The sequence below is a fragment of the Rhineura floridana genome, chromosome 1 (genome assembly GCF_030035675.1).
Source record: "Rhineura floridana isolate rRhiFlo1 chromosome 1, rRhiFlo1.hap2, whole genome shotgun sequence".
Classification (NCBI taxonomy): Eukaryota; Metazoa; Chordata; class Lepidosauria; order Squamata; family Rhineuridae; genus Rhineura; species Rhineura floridana.
In genome coordinates this window covers 138,617,884-138,638,243 of record NC_084480.1, presented here as the reverse complement: position 1 = coordinate 138,638,243, position 20,360 = coordinate 138,617,884, and the positions used below count along the sequence as shown (strand labels likewise).

General features: G+C 39.8%; 2 protein-coding genes across 8 annotated transcripts in view; one reads left to right on the top strand and one right to left on the bottom strand.

Moving 5' to 3' along the window:
* The window catches only part of NRG1 (neuregulin 1), a 270,328-nt gene that overhangs the window by 77,069 nt on the left and 172,899 nt on the right, over positions 1–20,360 (bottom strand). The gene's annotated exons all lie outside the window — the stretch shown is intronic.
* Positions 16,432–18,482, top strand: LOC133375560 (transmembrane protein 177-like). Its single transcript, XM_061607316.1, has 2 exons — positions 16,432–16,497; positions 17,685–18,482. Exons 1-2 carry the CDS (start codon positions 16,432–16,434, stop codon positions 18,480–18,482), a joined length of 864 nt encoding a protein of 287 aa, XP_061463300.1.

Sequence of the window (20,360 nt, the reverse complement as noted above, 5' to 3'; positions counted from 1 at the left end):
AGACCATAATGCTGGGAAAAACAGAAGGGAGTAGAGAAAGAGGAAGGCCAAACAAGAGATGGATTGATTCCATAAAGGAAGCCACAGACCTAAACTTACAAGATCTCTAACAGGGTGGTTTATGACAGATGCTCTTGGACGTCACTGATTCATAGGGTTGCCATAAGTCGTAATCGACCTGAAGGCACATAACAACAACAACAATTCTGCAGAATAGTTTCCAGTGGACATGAGGAGTGTCTCAATTTGCACAAGATAAAACAGTGGGAGGTGAAATATATTCTAGCAAATTTCTATGCCATACAAATCTTTTAGATACTCAGTTATCAGTCAAAACCTTGAATACCAACAGCAAACCCAGCAAACCTTTGTGAAAGTGTGCTTTATTTTTTCTATATCCATTCTACAACCCCCTTTGATTTTTGCATTATGCATTATTCACCAAATTATTAATATGCAGAATGTAAAATCAGTCCTACTGTATTCCGTCTCCTCTCAACAAATCCATGCAGAACTACACACCCAAGAGACAGCAAAACATTAAATGACCTAGATTCAACCAGTTTAGAAAGGAAATGACTTTAAATAATGCATTTGATCCAAGTATTCAAGTAAAAGAAATTAAGAAGAAAATGAAAAGATGAAAGTCCGCTAGTCATCATACTTGACATTGTAATATGGTTGGCAGTATCATTTTTAAGGGGATAGTATGTGGATGCGTACATGAAAGAGAGAAAATTCAGGCTCATGTTTCTCCATTCCACGTTCTGTATGATAGATTCTTCAGTGGTATTGTATTATCTTCTTTAGTTCATTAGCCAGATTATTATTATTACTATTATTATTATTATTTATTTATTAGATTTGTTAGACGCCCATCTGGCAGAGATTAGTCTGCCACTCTGGGCGACGTACAACAAAAACACAAATACAATCCATATAAAAACATAGACAGAAAACATTAAAAGATTAAAAAGTTAAAAACCCCTAGAATTGCACTCTGACAGCCTAACCTCCCTCCCATGCCTGGTTAAAGAGCCAGGTCTTCAAGGCCCATCAAAAACACAGCAGGGAGGGGGCCTGGCAGAGGTCAGTTGGCAAGGAGTTCCAAAGTGAGGGGGCTATGACTGAGAAAGCTCTTGACCTGGTCATCACCAATCTAGGTGCTTTTATGGGGGGAATGAGGAGTAGACCATTCGTGGACGACCTTGTCAGCCGGCGCCCTTGGTGAGAGTGAAGGTGTCCCTTTAGGTAGAGTTGGCCAGCTTCAAATAGGGCCTTAAAGGTAAGAGCCAGGACCTTAAATTTGGCCCAAGCAGCCACCGGTAACCAGTGCAGCTCCTTGAGGACTGGGGTAATATGTTCTCAGCAGCAGCTGCCCTTAATCAGGTGAGCCGCCGCATTCTGCACCAGCTGCAGCTTACGGACTGTTTTCCAGGGAAGACCCACATATAAAGCATTACAATAATCCAACAGAGACAGAATCAAGGCATGAACTACTGAAGGGAATAGGCAGATCAGAAGGTAAGGGCGTATCCTACGAATGAGGTGAAGTTGATAAAGAGCCGCCCGAGTGACGGCCGCCACCTGCACTTCCATAGATAACTGGGAGTCAAGAATGACCCCCAAACTCCGGACCTGGTCTCTCAGGTGCAGTTGTACCCCTTTGGGCACCAGATTAAGATATAAAGAGCAGCATGTTTCTAGTATTGTTTTGTTACTGGCACACATTTGGTATACAAATAGCTGCAAGACAAGGAAATGGTGTACATACTATAGCAAATCTGTCATTAGCTTGAAAATTTTCTGCCAGTCAGTTTCATGTTATGAATCATAAGGGAATATACTAAGTGAAAAAAGACTCTAATTTCCTTTTCCTACCATTGATTTTCTGATTTATCATATTCACCTTCCTGATATCCTCATTTTAGAAGGGAAAGGTTCCGGTATTGCTCTTATCCTCTCTGTGGGTTTTATTTGCAGATGGCTATGCTGTTCAGTATCAACAGAGGAGTGAGGTTGGAAATGTGGAAACAGAAGATTAATTTTATTTATTTATATTTTAAATACTTTCAAAAGACAATCGGAAAGCTTTTGACATTTTTTGAAAATTGAATTGTGTATTATCTCTGTCAATAGAGCTGCAATCAAAGGCAGATGCAATTGAGCTGTCCCAGAAAAATATCAAATGTACAACTTTGAATGTCAGTTACCATTTAAGAAATGACCTATTTGTGACAGTGGGTTACTGTGTAATATAGAGGATGCTTAAGGTGTGCCTTAGGGTAGAACAGATTGTGGAGTACATGACTTTCAAGCACCTTTCTATCTTGTCTTTAATGACCCTATTCTATTTTGGCATGTTCTGTTCTAATTATAACTATTCAGCAAAAGGTTACATCCCTAGGACTGTTGGAAAAAACATCCATCTTGGTATTCTTAAGGCCATTTCATATATTGCAAAGTGGCAAGTCTGCTCAGTGGTTTCCAGCTAAGACTCACCCATGAAACAAGATTACAATCCATAGAAAAAAGGAGGAGGTTCCCTTTCATATAATGTCAATATAAAAAGGATTTCATAGCAGTCTTCAACAACTATCACTATACCACCTAAGGCAAGACAATTACTATAAACAAATAATTAGTTGAGAAGCTGATCTCAATTTGAACCATGTATAAGCGAACTCTTTGAAGAAAAGTACCAGGTGCAATTAAAAAACAAACAGAATTGCCAGCTTGGCTGAATGGCTACCCCTGTAAAGATAATCTAAGCCTGCAATTCAATGCATGTCTACTCAGCTCCACTGGGTTCAATGGGGCTTACTCCCAGGCAAGCGTGTACTGGATTGCAGTGTAAGACTGTACCCCATGTTATTTCACCCCCGGCAGTGACTGCCACAAATCATTCAGTGCTATGTGACAGCTTCATGAGCATTCTGTTGTGCAGAGAAAAAAAATCAACAACAGCAACACAACACAGGCAGCATGTTCCCAGCAAAAGATGGCCCTTCATTTTATTGTTGCTGCAACATGCTCTCTTTTAAGGGAGAATCAGATTTGATTCTTGCAATCCCATTTATCACTAAGCAAAGCAAGCTGTTTAACTAATCAGGATGGGGGTCTTAACAACTGCTCTAATTTAATGATTCAATTTCTGCACCATCATGGGCATGCTGGGCCCCTCCATCATTGTCACTTTCTGAACAAGAGGAAGTGAAAAGTGTTTCATTTTTAATGACTACTTAATTAAAAGCAAGGGTGGAACAGTACAGCAGTTTCTCTCAAACCAAACCACAGTGCCAGTGATACCTTGTTTAAACATCAAAGGATAAACTTGCTGCCACAAGAGTGGAGCAAAGGACAATTTAACAGTATAGGGCAACCGGTTATATTTCCTATTTGTCAGAAACAACTTTTTAAAAATAAAGACAAATGCTTGGATATCACTTAACCCAAGAATAAATTAAAAAGTAAATTAGAGAAATTAATACTCATAACTTTCTTAACCATCAGATGATACTTCAAAACAAATTGAATCGACTAATATGTTTTGCTATATACTTACAAAACTTCCCAGCAGGATGAATATGTCTCTGCCTTGGGTATATTGTTTTTTATTAGCTGCTATTTTCTGCATTGTTTCAAACTTCTTTTTAACTATTTTAATACATTTTGTACATTGCCTTGAGATGTTTGTGGGAGGTGAATAATAAATATTATTATTATTAATGGCAAATTTAGTTTTGCTTTATCTATTGCCTGTATAAGAAAAGATGGAAATAAAAATTAAAAATATCTAAAAATAACTTTTTTTCAGAGTACTAGCAGCATAGTCCATTATTTGTAGACGATCCAATACATCTGCTCCCCAACTGTAACTCCTTTTACTTTATACTTCTCATTTTAATGAGAAACATACTTTGCACATGGGGAAATGGAATATGCAGGACAGTCAAGTGATTAGCACTTCCAATAATTGGCATGGGGATTTTGCCACTGTTTGCTTGAATGCATCTCTGCATCCATAAGGACTAGAAATGCACTGTTTTAAAAAAGAAGCTTGCTATTTTCAGGATGCTAACAAGAGCTTTTGGACCACAGCTCTGATTGTGCATGGGGTACACAGATTGCAAGGCACTTTCCAGTGGATTTGATGAAGGCCAAAAAGGTGTTTTATTTTTATTTTTTAAAACAGAAGTATCTCATAACTCAAAATCTTGATCTCAAAGGGTGACACAATGTCCCTGTACGCAGTGTCAATTCTCCTGAAAGCAAGGAGTGCCTTGGCACTCTATTAGTTGGAGGCGGAACCAAGCCAGTTTTAAAACTGTAATGGGACAAACTAAGGTAAGACATCAGATCTAGCACACTGTGCAGCTAATAAGAGACCAACAAAGCTATTTCTCTGGTTTCACAGGTTCAATACATTTCTCTTACTTGATCTGATAACAAAGATAAATCTAAAATTGAGAAAGCCTGCTCTTGACAGCATAAAAAGTCTGTAACTTCACTGGAAGCCTTTACATAAGACCTATTCGTAGTTCTCATAGGTGAGGAGAAAGGAAAAGAACAAACTATAAAGACAGTTTTTAAACAGACCTTTCAATCAGTCATAATTAGAACTGTAGGCAACCTATTTAAAAATGCCTTTAGTGCTACTTATCTGTTTCAAAATGCCTGTTGAAATTCCCTCTGGAAATAATTTATTAATGGCAAACTAAACGAATCTCATGCCATTCCACTTAATGTCTGTGACTATCTTTACTTTGTGATGTCTGTGGGGTTTATTATTTATGTGCCAGACTTGTCTGAGCTTCTCTTTGAAGAACTTTAATTTCCAGAGCACATCCCAATACAGCTTAACAAAGTTAATTTAATTTGGATTTTAAGTTCATTATCGCTGTACTTATTATAATTTCTTCCCATTTCATTCCACTTTTGGGGCAACCTGGTTCTCAAAGTGAATTAGAAATTGTATTTGTGAACCTCAAAATAATGTACCAACCTTCTTGGAAATTTCTATGTATTTGTAGAGATCTATTCTATGCACTCCTCATCTTGCATTTCCCTCCCATAAACTTATCTGAGGATAAAAGGCATAGTCATGTATATAATGCACTTGGTATTTTCTCTGCAAATAACTTTATTCCAACAAAACTGCAAAAGTCTTCTGTTAAAGCCTCATTAGAAATGAAGTTCCCTACATATTTCTGCTGTTCCTTGATAATATCCCAGATCTATAGTTTTGCTTAGAAGCATAGTGGAAAGCAATTCACTAATTTATTTTCCCATTTACAATAATCTGTTGGCCTTACCGCACTGAAGCTGAACAGACTGTCTTATGCACAAAAGAAGCAGCTTTTGCACAGAAGAACTGGGCACAGGGAAAATGTAGATGTATTTAGCAGGAACAAAATGGGAAACAGACCAATAATTTATTACATTTGTCCTCACTTTCCAAGGATATTTCATATATTAGACATTACTGATCTCCTTCTGTACACACCAAACAACTGTACAAAAGTAGAATATCGACAATTTAGAATTACTTCTGTATAAAAATCTTTTCATGACAGAGAAGCTGAACTTGTGAATAGAGGTTCTATGTATCAATAAATGAGCAACCCCCATATCTAAATAAACCTAAAAAAAACCCCAAACAACCTCACCTGTGCTACTGCCTCCATGATTCCTCCCACAGTCTAGATATGTGTTCTGCCCATGTGGTTCAGCTTGCTGGCATGTTTACAAACCTTGAAGGTGACAGATCTCTCAAGGGACCACTTGTTGCTTTCATGGTTTGTAAGCATGTCTGCAGATGAACCACATGGGGAAAATTCTTTACAACTATATATGGACCAGAGTGGGAGCAACTGTGAAAACAGTAGCAGCCATGTAGTACAGTTAATGTGGAAAGGGAGGATGAACCTCAAACAAAAACGGCAAAATTCCCTTCCCATGATGACTTGAGGAGCCTTGTTCTTCTGTGAGTTCCTTCATCTAGCATTACAGTGCTCAGTGTAGTACACCCCCTACATGAATAGTTTATTTGTGCAAGTACTGAGCATGACTAAGGAGGTGCTCCCATGGGTGAACAGTCATGCAAGGATCACAGCCTTCACTCCTGCAAACTTTGTTGTTATGTGCCTTCAAGTAGATTACGACTTATGGCGACCCTATGAATCAGTGACCCCCAATAGCATCATTTATAAACCACCCTGTTCAGATCTTGTAAGTTCAGCTCTATGGCTTCCTTTATGGAATCAATCCATCTCTTGTTTACTGAAAATTACACTTCTTTAAATTAGAGGATGTTTTCAATTTATTTTCATACTTGCATGAGGAACAAAAAAGCAAAGGTAGCTGAAAAGGTACATGAATTCCACAGAAAAATTACCAGAATGACCTTATACTATAGTTAGATACTGACTGAGCCAACAACTGTCAAGAGTATACTATGTAAATGTAAATTTACATAGTACAATGAATATTCAATAAAATTAGACAATGTTTTCTTTAGCCTATTGTAAGATTAATTTTTAATGCACACAGACAGAAACTAGATATAATGTGTTACTTCTGCAAAATCAAAGTTTTAATTGTTGGACAACTACTTCTAATTAGCTAACAAAATGTCAATGTATCTAGAAAGAATTGCTGCAAAGAGTTTGGAAATGATCAAACTTCATATGCCTACAAAGGAATGCTTATGAGTGGTTTAACTATGAAGGAGCTCAGCCTTGATTTAGAATCTGCATGAGAACAAACAGAACCTAATTTTCATTGCCTATAGTCAGGCATAGACCCTCCGTGGCGCAGAGTGGTAAGCAGCGGTAACGCAGCCAAAGCTCTGCTCACGGCTGGAGTTCGATTCCAATGGAAGGAGGAAGTCGAATCTCCAGTAAAAGGGGTCAAGGTCCACTCAGCCTTCCATCCATACATGGTCGGTAAAATGAGTACCCGGCATATCCTGGGGGGGTAAAGAAAGGCCGGGGAAGGAACTGACAATCCCACCCCATATATACGGTCTGCCTAGTAAACGTCGCAAGACGTCACCCTAAGAGTCAGAAACGACTTGCACTATAAGTGTGGGGACACCTTTACCTTTTTATAGTCAGGCATATTCCATACCTTCCAAATGGGACACTCTATGATCTACTATTTAAAGGTGTGACCAGCATGATCATTGTAATCACTGTTATTATACAGTATCTGGAACTGGTTTGGGCAGGATATTACAGCATTTTGACTTATTTGTTGCCAATTATTGTTCACCAAGCTAAATGTTGCCAAGGTAACAATATGCTTGGGCAGGGCCAGTTCCAAAGGGTGGCAAGGTCGTGCCCTGGCCGAGGGCCTCTGGGGTACAGGGCACCTCCTCAATTTGCAGCAGGATTGCTGCTGCAGATTGCACTGTGAGAGCTCCGGAGCCCCCGCCATTCCCTTGCTTCAACCTACCTTTCTCGGCTCTTGTGTGGTTGCACGTGCAGCGCTGCCCTTAACAAAGATGGCATGCGCAGCACTGCCCTTAATGAAGATGGTGGCAGAGGCTTCAGCTCCTTAGGAAAACCTCAGTTGCCATCTTCGTTAAGGGCAGCACTGTGTGTGCAACCGCACAACAGCCGAGAAAGGTAGGTTGAAGCAAGGGAATTATGGGAACTCCAAAGCTCTCACCATGCGATCAATGGCAGCGATCCTGCCGTGAATTGCGGAAGGGGAGTGCTGGGGCCTGGGGCAGGCTTGTGCCCAAGGGCCCCAGCATTTCTGAAGCCAGCCCTGTGTTTGGGTTAAAAAGAAAATTCCTTAATTTGGAAAAAAATGTAACTTTGGATTTTTACTTCTATTGTTAGCCTAAATGCCTGAATATAATTGTGACTTTTGAAATGTGTTTGAATGCACTCAACCAAAGGAGACTTCTCCATGAGCCAGTGAGTATGCACAAAAATATTTAGATATCTACATCTGTAGGGTGTATACTCTAGCTCAAGGACCCTGAGGTCAATGACTGGAACTTGAAGCTGAGACCTAAAACCTAGCATGCAGAAGATAACCCTCAGCTGACCAGGCAAAGACAAAATGCTTTTTACCTGATATAGAGTTGTTTATTGTTGTTATTATTATTATTACCCACCCTTCATCCAAAGGTCCCAGGGTGGATTACAAAAACAGTTAAAAACAACCCAAACAACATCACAGAAAAAAGGTGCGTCCTAAACATATACATCTCAGGTGTCAAAGGCCCAGGTAAAGAGGTGGCTCTTTAGCATTCACTGAAAGTTGTATGATGAAGTTGCCAGGCGCACATCGGTGGGGAGGGAGTTCCACAGCTTAGGGACTGCCATAGGGAATGCCCTCCCCCAGTCTGTAGGGAAGGAGGCGGCCTCCTATAACTACTTTCTGGAAGCGGCTCTGGAGGTATGAGTGGAACCACTGAAGTACAGTGCACCCAATCCTCACCTTCTTGAGAAGTTCCAGAAGGATACCATGATCAACAGTATCAAAAGTGCCTGAGAGATCAAGGAGAACAAGCAGAGCCGCAGTCCCCCTATCGCTCTTCCAACAAAGGTTATGTTATGGTTTATTTCTATGCTGCCTTTTGGCTAAAAAGGCCCCCAAGGCGGCTCACAAAGAATACACAGAAATACAAAATACAAGTAAGATCATCAACCAGGGTGACCAAGTCAGTTTCAGTGCCATGGCCAGGCCTGAAGCCAGACTGGAATGGATCCAAGTAATCAGTTTCCTCTAAACATGCTTGAAGCTGGACTGCCACCACCTTCTCAAGCCCCGTGCCCTAGAAGGGGATATTTGCCACTGGGAGGTAGTTGTTTAACACTTCTGGGTCCAGGGAAGTGTTCTTAAGGAGGAGACACGCTACGGCCCCCTTCAAGGCAGATGGTACCTCCCTCTCCTCCAGCAAAGCATTAATCACTCCCTGAACCCACCCAGTCAGTTAATGCAGAAGCTGCCTGCCATTCACAGGGTGTCAATGCTTGGTTACCTTATGAACTCTGACAGGAATGTCATACTGGTTCTACTGCTGCGTTTGCACAGCGCCAACCTTTCCTCTCCCATTGTCCCTCCCACTAAGCAGCAGCAACTCCTCTTGCTGGGAAATCACATAAGTGCCACTGTCCCACCCTGCTGCCTGCTACTGGGTTGGCCTCTTTCTTGTGTTTTGGTAATGCTATTCCTTATCTGGCTAGATAGCTTCATTCTAGATTTTAATAGGTCACAACTAAGTCACTTCTACTTAGACATTTGTCAAAGTCAGTTTGCCTATAGTGTACTATTTGTTGCCATATAGGACACCTAGTGGCTTCATGGTATTCTCCATGCTTTTGTCCCATTAAGTGACAAACTGAGTAAGGAAGAGGGAGGTACAACAGCTGAAGAGAAGAGTGAATATCAGAAGCAGAACAGATAATTTAGTGAGCGCCTTGTAGGAAAATTAGTTATTGTAGTCACTTATGGTATTTCTGTTCTCAAAGAACAGTTCAAAGTGAAAGTAATATACCCACTGGCAATGGATAAGATTAATGTCTATCGAAATATTAAAGGCATGTTTCACTTTTGACAAGGCTTTTGATTCAGCCTTAATGATATTTTTATGGAGAGAATAAAGGATGGGTAGGCCTACAGTAGGTTAGCGTCGCCCTGTATGATTCTGTATAGCGAGCTCTGATTGAATCTGCTAAACATTTTGTACTGCTTAAATGAATAATTAACCAAAATGCTATTTTTCTTTAAGTGTATGTTTCTTTTGTGTAATCTATTTACACAATTCATATTTAAAATTACAATAGCAGAGGCAATTAAAAATTAACAGTAAATCCAAAAAGCATTCTGAGGACTTTAGGCACGTACATGAACAGTGTAACTTGGGAGGATGTGAAACCAGCAGTATTCCTTTGATTTTGTCCAGTAGGATGCGTGTAATGTTAATAGCTTATGTTGCTTTTCTTCCCATTCACTCAGAGAAAATCTAAATTACATTAATGAAATGAAAACAGTTTAGCTTGCTTGTTGACATCTTTAGAGCATAATGCAACTGTTATAAAATAACCCCATATACCCTTTGTAGCAGAATGATATTGCACATACCACCTAATCCTATGCATGTTTACTCAGTTCTACTGAGTCTAATGGAATGTACTCCCAAGTAAGTATTCATAGGATTGCAGTCTCAACCCTGAATATCTTCTATAAAAGTGTGTCTGTCACAGGACTAGGGAACTTCAAACCTGGGGTCAAATCAGATTTTCTCTGTTTTCAGTTGGGGCACTTGAATGGCACGCAGCTTCTGCATTAACTAGACCAGATAAAAAAGCATTCTGCCTTTGCCTGGTCAACTGAGTCGTATCTTCTGTGTGCTAGGTTTTAGGCCCCAGCTTCAAATTTCAGTCATTGACCTCAGGGTCCCAGAGTTGGAGAACACACCCTACAGATCTAGATTCAGATATGGCCTTCACACCACATACCTAAAGTATTCATGTGCACACTTGCTCTGTCATGGTCTCTATCAAAGTCTCCTTTTCATTATATCTTAATTTTTTAATGACTTCTTCACTTGCATTTGCTTTCTAAGAGTAATACTCTTTATCTTAAAACTGCAGCCCAGTACTATTTGACATGGGGATTTCAGCCTAATTTTGGTTTGGAATCCAAAATTGGCAGGGGAGGGTTTGGAGGAAGAAATGTTATTTTCTTTTTGTTGTATGGGGGGAGCAGGAGAAGTGGAATATCTGCAGTGGATAATAGCAGACTGACTGAGGAGGATGTGATCCACTGTTGGTTTCTTCTATTGATTGGAAAAGGTGCACCTGATGCTGGGTGTGAGCTAGTGAGTCCTGCAGATAGATCATTAAGTGCCCCATGTAAAAAAAAAAGTGTGTGTGTGTATGTACACATAAGAGACATAAAATAATAAAAGACCATTTGAACTTTGCTTGTCTTAGGCAACAGATTTTTTCCTGCTTCCAAAACTGCTCATAAAAGACATGCAATAAGTAGGCAATGAAAATTAGCTTCTGCTTATTCACATGCAAATTCTAAATTGAGGCTGACCTGCTCCATAGTTAAAGCACTGATGAACATTCCACAAAGTCAGACAAGAGGCAGCAAAACACCTCAGCTGTCACATGGCCCTGATAACTTGGTCCAGTAAGTAGACTGGCCACAACTTTCTGGATCAACTTAAGTTTCAGTATACATTTTAAAGGCATCCCCACATAAGAATGTACTGCAGTAGCTGATCATAATTTAACTAAGATGCATGTTTCCATGGCAGATCTTCCTTCTCAGGAATAGGCACAACCTGTACATCTGGGTTCTAAGCTGGATCCAGGAGCATTTCAGACTGTTTTAAAGAGACATGCCCAAGGGATTTCCTTGTGCAACTGCGCTTTTATATGCATCTGTAAATTTTCAGTGGGAGAAAATTTCTCTTGCAAAATAGATACAAAGACTAAATTTTAATTATTGCAAAGCTTTTAAAAAGATATATCTTTAGATCTTTGAAATGATCCCAAAGGCTCACGTTTGTCTTCACTGGATCTTTATGGACTATCCATAACCTTCAGGCAGTCTGATCTTGAAAGCAAATGTTATGATGTAGATGTGCACTACTTTCACATGTTCCATACAATTTTCAGTCTCTTGGACTAATTTAAACTGAGGCTAACTTATATCACAAAGAGCTCATGCAACAAATAAAAAGAAAAAAATCATATGCCTCCTCCAGTTATGAAAATGCTTATCTGTTTGAGAAAAGACTAACGTTTCCTTCAGAAATGGGCACAGTTTACAAAAATCTATGAAGTGAAAAATGTTATCACAAAGGCAAACTAAAAATGCACAGAAGAATTTGGATAAAACAAACTGTTTTATAAATTGTGTGTTTGCATTTCTTCATGCAACTGGAAGATTGGCTGTGCAGATGTTTTCCGCAACATCAGGTCCCTGTGTGTATTCAAGATACCATCTTGCTTATTTTGGCTCCTATATCCTTTTTCTGGAAGACATCTGGGACACAAGGCATATGCTGTATTTAAGACTGGGGTGTCAGAATGCTGGGAAGGTGGTGACTGCTTTTTACAATAAGCTACAAAGCATAGTGAATGACAAAGCAACTTTCCCTTAAGGCTAAAAGTCAGCAAGTTTTTGTTTGCACACCTTGTCACAGAAGAGACATTTAAAGACATAAAATTGGCATTTTTCTAGATGTATTTGAAACTAAAATAACATGTGCATATTGTTGTTTAATAATATATAATTTCATTTCCATATGGACCACTTTTCACTGCCTTACAGCCGCTGTCTTGTTGGCATTATGTGCTGCCAGGCTTTTAACCTTGATCTAATGTGCATGGGAAATACCACAAACCCCAGGCTGTGGAACAGCTTTTTCTACAGCTGTGTTTTACCAATAAGACTGAGGCTCTGTAAACAAGCCTCTTCCTTTCATTGAGGTTTGCAGAAATAGAGGCCCAGCTTTCTAAATCCAATTTAACAAATGATGCCACAGTAGCTTTCACTTTCAACTCTAAAATGCTTTCTCATGCTTGCTGTGCTCTCTAGTTTTCATCTCTCTCTCAGAGTTATGTCAGCTGTTCCTAGACTTTTGGGGTTTATAAGGCTCCTTTAACAATGAAGTTTTTTCTTGTCTTATATTTTCAGGTTGCTCCAGGTATCTGTAATTGCCATTCTATCAGGCTAATGCTTTCCTTTACTTTAAATTGCTCCACTTTTTCTTTGAATACCATCCTGGTCCTATAATTTCAGCTACTGACCTTATTCGGGGCAGAAATACACTCACTGTTCTGCTGGTTCCAGTGTGTCTCCACCTCTCACTTCTGAAAACTGGGGACACAACACTAGTCAAACCTTGTTCCTTTTTACTGTAAAACCTAGTGGGAGCAGCCTGAGTGTTTTTTTTTTATTGGCTTCAAAGAGATTTTGCAAATGATCAGCAGATCAACCTATTCCTCCTCCAGGTGTGCCTAATGGAAATGCTTTGATCTGGCAACTAGTATGTTTACAGTCTCACACATATTTGTGTAGCATTAATTTAGTGTGATGTGTGGAAGTCTGCAGCAGCAAGGAGATTTGCTTCCATTTCCAACTAACCACAGTTTATTGTATCCAACATATCGTTAAGTCACAGACCTGTCAGTACAAAGATTTCCACTTGTGCAATGAAACTTCCCCTTTCTCTCTCCCTGTCACCCCCAAATCTGTTCTAGGGGTTTACCCAACCCTCCAGAGCAGATTTGGGGAGGGCATGGGGCATGCCCAGGGGGAGGAGGGGGGAAAGTCCCATTGCACAAGCTGAAATCTTTGCACTGACAGAATGCATTATAAGGAGATACTGGTCAGTATTCAACTATCTGAAACATGTTTAGTTTTAACTGCTGTTTATCCAAACAAGCTGGGATCACAAACCACAGTGTCAAGTTGGCTTGTTCAGACAAACCACTGTTAATATTAACTACAATTTAACATTATGTCCTGGTTTGGACATAATGACAAATGCTTTTGATTTCCTCATTACAGCTGACTGCAGCCATTGGGTATTACCTCTTCACTTTCTCTTCCCATCCATACTTTCCCGATATTAAGTCATGTACTCTCCATAAACCTAAATGACTGAGACTGCAACCCTGTGCAACCATTCCTAGGGGTTAGGGATAAACTATTAGATTACAACTTCTCTTGTTATAAACCATACTTCTATTGGCCAAGTAGAGCTCCACTGGTACAAAATGTATACACAGATCTAGTAGTAACACTATTATATGAGCACATATATTGTACAATACATGGCTCAATTGCAATAGTCATACAATGAAATTTCACACACAGTTAAAAGTACAAAGGTGTTTATGATGTTGTATTGCTTCAGTTTTCGTTGTTTACACTGTAAAATGGGTATATGTTTATTTAGTTAGGATTTTTTAAAATCACTACTGCTAGGTAACACAGAGCAGGTTGTTCTTCCTGTAGTTAAGAGGCCACTGGCAACAGTAACTGATCTGAGAAACACAGTTGCTGCTGTTACATAGAAGGCTATCAGCTTTCTCTTCAGCCCTATATATCTTTCAAGTCCCTGAGCAGTTTAGCACTTTTTTGGGATTCCCTTTGACTTTCAAAAGTCTCCTGCATTAACAGCCTTACACATTCTTTTGCCACTGAACTGGACATTTGTCCTCCACCAAAAGGCTGTTTTGTGGTAGTATATTGAAAACATCACGCTGCCTCTGCTACAAAGCATTCTACACTCTGTTGTAGTAGCTTTCCTCTATTGTTACATTTTTATCTGTTAAATTTAATATGGAGTTCAGTTTTTCTGATCCTGTCAACTGGTTGTACTTCTATCTATATTTTACAATTTTGATATCATTTTATTCAATGGCCAATCAGCAGTTCCCTCTTAGAAATGTAGATGTTACAATTTGGGGGTGAGGTATATGAATATCTTAATCAGCACTAATTCTTTCTTATTTTGTGAAAGTCTGTGACATTACCACAGGCAGTATTAGTCTACTTAACTGTGTTTCACACCATGGCAGGAAAACACTAATGAGAATAATGTAGTTTTTCCTCAAGCTTTTTGAATTGGGACCCTATACAAACTTTCTCATCCCAGTGCCAACAATGTATTCTGCAGTTGAGCATGAAGAGTTGTGTGTGCGCAATTGTGTGCCTACAACCGATTGCTTTATGCAAGGATCACTCCAGGTCCACGTAGTAATGTTGTCTGTGAGGGTACCACTTTATATTTTAAAATGTGTTGTAAGTTGCTTAGAGACTTTTGGGTAACAAACAAACAGTTTCATCATCATCATCACCACCACCACCATCATCATCATCTGCCAGTGCTGCTCAAGGAGCATGAATACGGAGTGAAGGAGAAGGCAGGAGAAAGTGTCAATCAGTGCTTTAAAAATATCAGTATAAACAACTTAAGGAAGTGGTGATTGGAAGGGCCAAGGCCACCCCCCTTGCACCCAGAGACCTGAAGGGGGATGTCCTGCCACTTACTAGTAAGGGGACCAAGGAGCACTGGTAGGTTGCCATTTATTTATTTCTGCCTCCCCTCACATGGCACTTTTCCTCCTATGCTTCCATAATATACAGCCTCTACATTTGGCTGAGAGATTACAGTACTATTATTATTCAGTTGGAGCTGAATGTAATTAATATTTAATTACTCTTTGTCAGCGTAATCCTACAGCTGCTAAGTAACTGAACACACTTCTTTCATTTCACTCTTCATAATCCAACCCCCTAAAATTCCCCAGTGCTCACCCATAAATATTGCCCTCCCTTAAACTAGTATTTATCTCCTAGAAACCTAAGAATACTGTGCCAGCTCTTTAGTACAGTTTTGCTTTTTTATACAATTTAAAAGTCACTGCTTATAACTGGAAATCAGTTCTATTCTCCAGTGGCTCTGATATCAACTTGGCTGTGCTGTCACCTCACAACAATTATATTTTCTGTTTCTTTTTCCTATTAAGTTCTACATTCACTTATAATCTGCAGCAAAGTCTATTTAGAACTTTTAGACGGTCAACTTTGCCTAATTTATCTTTGTTAAACAAAATAAAACAAACAAATAACTCAACAATAACTCCACAGTTGTTGGCTTTCAACAAGCTAAATTATGTTTTACCCCTAAGAAAAAAGTGCTCAGAACTGATTAAAGTTGACAAGAGAAAAATAAACATTAGCACTTTGCCATCAAAGATTTAATGGTCAAGCATAGTACAATTTAGAAGCCTTCCCTTGTTGAGAAAAGGCAATCGAAATTATCAGAAGGCTGGAGCAAGTCCCCTATGATGAAATATGACATTGCTACAGTTTAGCAAAGTTTAAAAAAAGAGTAATAGATAGAGGTGTGTGGTGTAGGGAGATAGTCTTTTTCTCCCTCTTTAATAATATTAGAATCTGGGATCATCTACTAATGAAGCAAAAGTGGTGGAGATTCATAAGGCATAAGAAGAGCCCTGCTGGGTCATGCCAAGGGCTCATCTAGTCCGGTGTCCAGTTCTTAGCGGCCAAACAGATGCCTATGGGAAAGTCCACAAGCAGGACCTGAGTGCAACACCACTCTCCACACTTGCAAAGAGCGGGAGAGGGAGCTGCATTTTTTAATATCCTTGTTTCACAGCCAATCTTGAGACTTCATGAGATTGCTGGACTTCTCTATATTGGGGAAACAAAGAGATGCAATGTACTGGTTTGGTACTGGTAGATTCTGAGTGCTCTCTCTGTGTTATTCTCAGAATAAAGAAGATAGTAGCTACAGAACAACAGTACACTGAAAAGTGCTAGACAGATAAAAAGTGCCTCTTTTTTCACACATAGAAGCTCTTCCATGCACATCTTAAAATCATAGTGTGAGGAACTTGCTGAAGACATGCAATAATGAGGAATGCTCACAAAGCAGTATTTGAAATTATGACAGCTATATGCATAGGAAAACTGAAAAAAGTAGGATGATTACACTACAAAGAAAGGCTTGCCTTTTGTTAAGAAGAATCATTTCCTTTGGAGAGAGGAGTGCAACACCTTCTGACAAAAACTTTAAAAGAGGAAATGCTGGCAATCAAAACTGAAACATGATCTATAAAAAAACCCATATATCTTCACAGCATTTTATTTATAGAGATGTGCAAAGGAGACAGTCTCATTTTTCATTCTTGCTCCCATCGAGCTCTTACTTTCATTACAGAATTTACTGGACAAAGTAGATGGGATGTCACTATGACTTCCCATCACAGATTCACCCATTCCTGCTGCTGTGGCTGGAAGAAGCGAGTCAGCAGCAGACACTGAGGGCCAGATCCTGCAGCATTCAGCTCCTGATGAAGCTGCTTTGATTTACATAAGCAAAGCAGGTATTATTTATAAAATTTCTGGCTCTTGACTGGCATTAACAGTGACATCTGAGAAAAATTATGAGAGTTAAGGACTGATATTCATGGATGCCAAATCTCTATTACAATTGCCAGAGGTGGGCTGGGAGAATCTACATTTAAAATCCCAAGGATAAGAATGATATCCTTCCATGTATGATTAAGCAGACATGCTAAAAATCAGAGATGTGGGGAGATGGGAAACAGAGAAGGAAACCATATGGGAATTCAAATACATCTAGCTGTTATAGGCAATCAGGCCATTTTTTTTCTCTTGTGAAAATGCAGGCTTTTGTAAAATCCACACAAAAGCTCATTTCAAACCAGCCTAAATATCCGTTATACACATACACACACAAATGAGAGGCTATTCTTGGCTGCAGTGATAGGCACACCATATCTGTCAGTTCGCAGCATGAAAACATTTTCTCTCTCCTCCCACGTATATGCCCTCATTATTTCTCACTCACACACATGCTCTTCAGCTGCCTCCATGGTTTTTTTAAAAAAACAACCTTGTAGAAAGACAATTAAGTTTTGCAAAGAGATTCTACCCTTAATACTGTGGCAATGAATCATCCAGAGACAGGTTTCCTTATTTCTACATTTTCAGAACAATGAATGCTATTGGCAGTTCCTAGAATGATAAAATAGTTAAGCCTTGTGCCATGACTATAAGGTTTCCCCTAAACATTACATCCAATTTTTGTTGAATTGAGGAAATAAGCTCTCTAGCTCTCTCATATTCCTGCTACCTTATAGAATAAGGCCAAGGGGAAACCAATGGAGCTTTCAGAAGAATTACAGATCCTGTTCCATGACACCCTCAGTGATGTCAGAGTGAAGTCGGCAAACAATTTTCAAGCCTTTGTGGCCTTCAGCTTCCATCCAGTGAGCGCTGGACTTCCATGGTTACCTGCAGGCTGTGTTGTGGGCATCCCTGCCAATTTCATTGGTGCAACCAACGATGATCATAGGATTAGCAATCACATTGTCATGGTTGAAGGCAAAAAAGTGGACTGGGAAAGCACAGAAGGCCTGGCTTTGCAGGAAGCCCTGACACTTTCTCTAGAGGTTCAAAAGTTTGCCATTGCAAGAGAGCTCACGTACTTGCAAAGCAATAGCTCCTTTGTATGTGCCATTGTTGCCCCCATTTGTCTAGCTGGGACTTACATCTCAGGGATAGCCATAAAGCAGCTCTTGGGCTTGTATTCTGGTCCAGTGCTCTTACGAGGTCTTTACAACATAGCTGTTGTGGTGATTGGATTTGTGGGCTATTGCCTCTCGTATGATGCTGTGAGTCAGGCAGTTGATTATAGGACAGACAGAAATACAGCTTCCGTTTCCACCAGCTTTGCCAGAGGTGGGGTGGAGTTCTATAATAAAATCCTGTCCCAGAACAAGACTCTTTGTACACTCATGGGCAAACGAGGAGAGCAGATATATGCCCCAAGTGGTAATCTTTTCCCAAGATGCTCATTCAGATTAAAACATGCGCCATACACTTCCAGAAGAGACTTGATTATCAATATTTTAAGCATGCCCCAGGCAAAGGGGTGAGGGCATGATTTAATTTTAAGCTTGTAAATTATGCATTCTCTTTGGAACGCTGCAGCAATTCCATTTTGGGGAAGAAATAAGTTTATTTTATTTTATTCTTCTTTCTTTATTCTATTCATTTGATGCCTGTGTCTGAAAAAAATTAAAGACACATCAGAGGTTCTGTGTCCTAAAAAGGTAAAGGTGTCCCCGCACTTGTAGTGCGAGTCGTTTCCGACTCTTAGGGTGACGTCTTGCGACGTTTACTAGGCAGACCGTATATATGGGGTGGGATTGCCAGTTCCTTCCCCGGCCTTTTTTTGCCCCCCAGCATATGCCAGGTACTCATTTTACTGACCACGTATGGATGGAAGGCTGAGTGCATCTCGACCCCTTTTACTGGAGATTCGACTTCCTCCTTCCGTTGGAATCGAACTCCGGCTGGGAGCTGGAAGAGCTAGCATTCCCTTTATTTTGCATATTATTTCGAAAGAACATAAAGTGCACAGCTCAGCATATAGGATGTTGTGATCTTGTTAATATAAAGAGTGAATGGTGTGCAGTGCTGTGTATATGTTTATTGTATCTGTATGTTTATTTTGTACGTCGCCCAGAGTGGCTGGATAGCCAGCCAGATGGGCGACTAAGAAATTCAATAAATAAATAAAATAAATAAGTAGTAGCTGCTTCTATTATCTCATTTCACAATGACCAATTGATGTTCAACACTTGTGACTGTGAAAATAAAACATTTGATTTGTGAAATATTTGTTGGTCTTCGGCTCTATGAGGAGGACCCAGGTATATCTCATATTTTCTCGAGAACAATATTTTAGTATTTATAGTTCAGCTGGAGAAAAGTAAGTGTGGACAATGGAGTGGCACTGATCAGGATCCTACAAGGCCCATGAGCTTTCTTGAGTACTTATATGTACTCTTATGGTGCATATGTTGTCCTGAGAAAATTGCTTCTACTGGCATATATTTCATCAGGATTTTCTTCTAATTACGTCTATGAACTGAAGCCTAAATAAAAAAGAAGGCAGATGTACTCAACTGGCAGCACATTTTCTTGTTCTGGGCCCAAGGAAGACAGAACAATGAAAAAAGAGAAAGAATGGCAACCTGATTTTGTGACTTCTTTTAAGTCCTAAAAAGGAAGGAAAGAAGAAACTCAACCACCCCCCATCCCTTCTGAAAAACAGAATGATTTCACAATCTTCCTAAACCTGCCAATTAGATGATGTAGCTTGGTAGTTAAGAGTGTAAACTGGAAAATCCCCATCAAATCATACCACAAATGTAAGAGCTATCTAGTCCAGCATCTTTTCACATTGGCCAATCAGATGCCTATGGGAAGCTCACAAGCAAGTCATGAGTAAAACAGCACTCTCCCCAATTGTGAAACCCAGCAACTAGGTATTCAGAGGCATACTCCCTCTGACAGTTGAAGTAGAACATAGCCAATAAGGCTAGCAGCCATTGATAACCTTATCCTCCATGAATTTGCCTACTCTCCTTTAAAGCCATCCATGCTGGTGGTCATCACTACATCTTGTGGGAGGAAATTCCATAGTTTAACTATGAGATCCACTGCAGCGGAGCGGCTAGTGTTTTGGACTAGGGCCTGGGAGATCAGGGTTCAAATTCATACTCAACCTTGAAGCTTACTGAGCAACCATGGATCAGTCACTTTCTCTCAGCCTAAGCTAGGGGAAGGGATGTAGTTCAGTAGCAGAGTATTTGCTTTCCATGCAGAAGATCCCCAATTCAATCCCTGGCATGTCCAAGTATGGCTGGATGACAATCCCACCTAAGAGCCGTTGCCCAGTCAGTGTAGGCAGTACTGAGTTAGTTGGACCAAAGGTCTGACTTAGTATAAGGCAGCTTCCTATGTCC

Coding starts and splice junctions, on each gene's coding strand:
- LOC133375560 (XM_061607316.1), top strand. CDS start 16,432: ATGAGGAATGCTCACAAAGCAGTATTTGAAATTATGACAGCTATATGC. Junction 16,498..17,684: donor GCATAGGAAAACTGAAAAAA/GTAGGATGATTA, acceptor GCTACCTTATAG/AATAAGGCCAAGGGGAAACC.